This window comes from Entamoeba invadens, assembly GCF_000330505.1.
Source record: "Entamoeba invadens IP1 unplaced genomic scaffold scaff_1105074726471, whole genome shotgun sequence".
In the NCBI taxonomy this organism is placed as follows: Eukaryota; Evosea; order Mastigamoebida; family Endamoebidae; genus Entamoeba; species Entamoeba invadens.
Window position 1 is genome coordinate 8433 of NW_004440438.1, and position 5492 is coordinate 13924.

The 5492-nt window shown below is 31.8% G+C and overlaps 2 protein-coding genes across 2 annotated transcripts; one reads left to right on the top strand and one right to left on the bottom strand.

Moving 5' to 3' along the window:
* Positions 1 to 2709, bottom strand: EIN_279570 (immuno-dominant variable surface antigen, putative; the record flags this gene model as incomplete). Its single annotated transcript, XM_004257703.1, has 2 exons — positions 1 to 23; positions 73 to 2709. Coding segments are annotated over 2 exons (2660 nt in total), but the record flags the coding sequence as incomplete, so codon positions are not given.
* A 1826-nt stretch (positions 2710 to 4535) lies between these two features.
* EIN_279580 (hypothetical protein) lies at positions 4536 to 5492 on the top strand (the record flags this gene model as incomplete). The annotated part of the gene is made up of 1 exon (XM_004257704.1): positions 4536 to 5492. A coding segment is annotated over one exon (957 nt), but the record flags the coding sequence as incomplete, so codon positions are not given.

The following is a 5492-nucleotide window of genomic DNA, read 5'->3' on the forward strand; positions in this document are numbered from 1 at the left end:
GGTTGTTCCACTTCCAATCCAAGCTGAGTGGAATAAGGTTGCGTCATTTCGATCAAATATACTATTACAAACATTACCCGAACCTGCAGGTGGTGGTAGTTCTTTACATTCGACATCACATTCATCTTGGGTGCATATTGGGGATGTTGTCATTTTGTAGTTCAAATAAAGAATTTGACGGCTGTATTTTATTGGTGGGAAGACATACTCTTTTTGGAGGTCTCTTGGTCCCAATCCTTTGGTGTACACGTACGTTGGTGGGACATCTACTATACTACAAGACGAGACGTTGACTTCTGATTCTTTAGTACCATGGTAGCAATATCCAACATTCATTCCGCCTTGTGCTCCTGCATTATAATTCTGCAAGATGAAATTATAATAATAATTTGCTTTCAACAACATTGTTTTATATGAGCCTTCTAAATTCTTTTGGTAGCTTGAAATGTACGTGTTAACTGTTGCAAAACGAGTGTATTTGCCATCTTCCAATTGCATATCCAAAGTGCCCATTTCGTCTGTTTTAATAAAAAGGGTGTAATAGCCATCATCTGGAACAACTAAAGTTCCCTCAATTTTATTGAATGTGGGTGTATCGACATCATTAACTTTGTCATTGTAATTGTTAATTTGCATTGCATTGGAGTATCGTATGTAATCGTATTTTGACATGTCGCGTCCTTTCATTATTGCCTCGACATCCGACATATTGTTTAGATTTTTTTCAGATACGACCTTATAGCCATATCCACGTCGCGCTTTATTTTCAGTGACAAACTCTCCTTCGTAGATAATTTCTCCGTTCTCTCCGTTGGCATTAAAGGTAAACTTTATTTTAAAAGTATCACCGTCACTTGGGTTGTTTGTAGGGGTATAATCATAAACATTTTCTTCAATCTTTTTGATGTTCCCTTTTGTAAGTCCTTGAAGTATTTCAAACTTGATGTTCTTTGTTGCCTTATCCATTGCAGTAGCGGCTGTAAAGTTGAGTCTTGTTGTAATATTATATGGCAATGTGTAAGTTCTACCATATTTATTGCCGTTGTATGTGTGCGAGTAACTCATGAAAAATGGGAAGAAAGTTGGGTATTTGTACTTCTTGATCTCAGCAAGAATATTTGCGTCAATTGCCCACTTGAAAATATTGCAGTAATATTGTGTGTCTCGTTCAATTGCTCTTGCTAACAAAAGACAGAAAATTCCAGAGTCTGTTCTGGTCTTTCCAAACGTTGTTTCATAATTTTCATTGTAATACATGTAATAATAATTGTTTATCAATTTTTTCACTGCAATTGTGCCAAATCCAAAAGCTGGAGTCACATATGTTCTCAAATAAAGTTGGTTTTGTGAATCATCAAAAACAGGTTTCATTGTTGCAAACCCGTCAGTGATATACTCCCAACCAGAAAATCCTGCACCTCTTTTTGCAGAAATGTTGTTATAATCAATGTGGAAGATCGCATTTATTACATTGTTGTTCGTCTCAGAAGCACCCATTCCCCATTTACCACCTTTTAAGTATGTTCCTTCCATGTGGTGATTCATTTCATGCAAAGTTCCCCAATTGAGTTGAGTTATCATAGCTTGTTTATTAACAGTGGAACCAGCCCACGAGCTTGGCATTTGGCAAAACCATGCACCAACAAAAGCGACAGCAGCACCCGCATCAACTCTTTCGTCAAACATCATAGAAATTGGCATGGGATAAAATGTACCAGTAACAGTGTTCCCAACACTAATTGCTTCATGCCACCATGTTCCTACAAACTCTGCGTCTTCAACTTCTCTGACATTTCGTGCAGTCATGATGAGTCTGACTCCGGGTGTTCTGATTTCAGCAACATTTCCTGGAGCATTTCTCAACTCTTCATTCCACTGTTTGTTTGTTGTTTCACCATAATTGATTCGGGGAGCAAGTCCCAAATTGTCGAAGGTCAAAAAGAATGGATTCCAATTGCCAGTACTACCTCCTGTATACACATAAACTCCGCCTCCAAAAGGTGATCCCAATTTGTATTGCCGATTATTGTCTAGCACAGATTCTTTAAGTGGGAATTGGTAAGAGTCTAATGGCATTCGATCTTTGGAAAACTTAGCAACGTCTAGCCAATGTCTATCAACATATCTGCTACACTTTCCTATACAAAGCGCAAGATTTCCGTCACCAATGTTGAGGTCTTGAGGAACTGTCACTGTAAACAACTCACCTGGAAATACCCAACCAACTAGACGCATTCCAGTCAACTTGCCCATTATTCCATATTTAATAGATACTCTGTCCGCTTCCCAGTTAACACCAGTTGCTTCAAATTGTTTTTCTCCGCCCAATTCAGGATCCATTCGTCCGTAGGATCCATTGTTTATCATTGTCAATAAATCTGCCCATATTTGGGTGTTTTCTTCGATGATGGCAGTTTTCTCTTCAGTTGTGAATGTTTCTTTTGTTCCCCAATATGGATATTTTGTGTATTTCATTTTCATGATCTTTGGCTTGAGACCAGCGAATTTGGTGCGAGAAATAACTTCAAGTGAGTCTAATTCATTGACCATGTAAGGGTTGTTGACAACCAACTTGGGACTCGGAGGTATTTCACCAGAAGAGTCGTCTTTGGAAAGAACAACACCAAGAGTAACTGCGATAATAATAACAACACAGAGTGCAGAAATGATAGAAACTCCTACAATTAATCCAATAAATAACTTATTCATCTTTTAATGATTTAGAATGTAATATAAAGACGCTTTTATTGCAAACGGAAAACTGACACTATAATTTGTCTCGATACACTAGCAACGAAATTTTGTAAGTTTGAATAATTGGTTTGTTTTAAAAACATATTATTATTTTATTTGGAATTTCTTTTGATATGTGCATTCTTATGTGTTTTAAATTCGATTAAAAAAGTACCTAAAATATCATATTGAACGGAGTTTTTAAAAAGATAATTATTACTTTGGAACACAATTTGTTTATTTTCAAGCAAATCACTTTTAGTTTTACATTCGATTGTTATTTATAAATTTTAACAATTCTATGATTTAAAAAACAAATGTTTTAGATATTTTTAAATATTTTTATTTATGATGCAATTTTCTAACAAAATAATTCTTTGTAATTGTGTTAAATTTAGAAATAAATAACTATTTATAAATAAATAATTATTGTTTTCAATTATACTTGTTAATATAATTACAATTACACAGTAACATTACTTTATCTTTAATGTTTTGATTCTTTGTCAATTTGTTATCATATCTATTTTTTTATGAAAACAAAAACATTATAAAAATTATCTAATTATTAACAATTTTTAAATTGGGTGTTTATTAAACATAAAAATAGAAAATATTTAACAATTTTCGTTAAACTATAAATAATTATCTCTAACCATATTTGTTTTTTTTTCATAATTCTTGTTTTTTGATAATCATTTGTCTGTCTATTCAACTAACTACATTAATTTTTTATGAAAACATGATAAAAGTTATTTATAATTATATGAGCAATTCAATTAACATTCATTAACCTTCTCATTTAAAATAGATATAGATTTTATTCGTTTTAAGTTATATTTAAATAAAATAATAATAAGATAAGAGATTTGTGAAATAATTGGGTTGATTTTAATAATTATAAAGAATGGATTATCATCAAGTTGGTAATACTGGTTAATACACAGCATTTTTCAACAACACCCAAATAGTTTGTTTCTCATTCACTTTTTGTGTCTTTTTGGGAATGGAATTGGTGACTTCTCAAATTAACACTTTAAATAACACCAAACAAAAATCAAGTGTAAAAAATAGGAAATCTTGAGTTTATAAAATATTAACTATGTTTATGAAAGATATAATTTGAATTACAATACACAAGCCAAAAAGTAAAAAAACACATCAAATTACAATATATCTCAGTAAAACAAATTAATTTTAAAAAATTGGGTTATTCTTAATGTTGAGTCAACAACCACATTAATAATTACTTTTTATAATCACAAGAAATTGATCAAAAAACAAAAATATAAACAATTTTGTTATATTAACAATAATCAACACGTTTTAGTGACTATTTAAATGCACAAAACTTGTTTTATATACTACTTTTATAATTGTTAATAAAAGACTCGAAAAACAATAGAAATACCTTTTGTTAAATGTTTTTCTAACTCTTGGATACAAATTAAGTGCTGTTATATTGTATTTGTTGCTCATTGTGTTGTTATAAATGTGTATTAAATCTGTAATTGCTTTGTAAACCTTTTAAAAAATATCACTGGCTCACAATACACGCATTGAGATAGTAAAATAAAAATTGTGTTGCGGAAGTGTACTGTGTTGATAATGTATTTTTATTATTTTGTCTTGTTATTTTTAGTTTTAATTATAATAATATAATAAATTATCATATTTATATATTGTTAAACTTTAGTTGTTATTACTTTATACCTCAATAAACTAATGATCCATTTTAGTTACTATTACTATTATTTTTATAAAATTCGGAACTAATAAAATTGGTATAGTTTCAAATTCAAATGACAAGACTTGATGTGTTTTCATTGCAGATTGTAACAACTTATCTAGTCGATTCAATTGACTTCATTAACGTTGTTTGTGTATGTAAAAAGTACGAGTACGTGCTTGAGAGAACCAGAATCAACCCAATACAAATAACACCACAAAACACGCACTTATTTCCTAATATTCAGACACAAAATTTGTTTTCTCCATTTGACATTCAACTCACAAACACGTCAATTGAACGACTCCAATTTTCTTATCCTGTTACATACAACAAATTTATAGAAGAAAAGAAACGTTTTAATGTTTGTCGGTTTGTGAAATACACAAAAGAAGACAGACTAAAGTATGGCAACACAATTCCTCAAAATGTGTATTGTATTGACAACAACTGTTTCAAGAATTGCAAGGAACACGTGGTAGAAATTCCATTTGGTGTCCAAGTAATATTAAATGACGCTTTTAAATGTGCGCACATACAAGAAATTGCCATACCAGACTCGGTGACGTTTCTTGGTGATTGTGTGTTTAATGGATGCACCAATTTAACACGTGTGACACTTCCCTCTTCACTTAAATACATCCCCTCACAGACTTTTAAAAAATGTGTGTCGCTCAAAGAAGTTGAAATCCCGTCATCTGTCACTGCAATTGGATATGACTGTTTTGGTGATGACTGTGGAATACTCTCCATCGTTGTTACACCAAACATTTGTGTTTCACTCAATGCTTTTGAAAGCTCAGATTTGAATCATATTGAATTTATTGGGCAAGTGTATATAGCTGATTATGTGTGCAGATATTGTTTGTTGTTAAAAAGTGTTAAAATGGACACCACAGTACAGGGTATTGGGAGTCACTCGTTTTATCAATGTGAACAACTTGAATACATTGATGTCCCATCATCACTTCAAATCATCAACACATCGGCATTTGAAAATGCACTACCCTTACGCAAATTTGTGATTCCC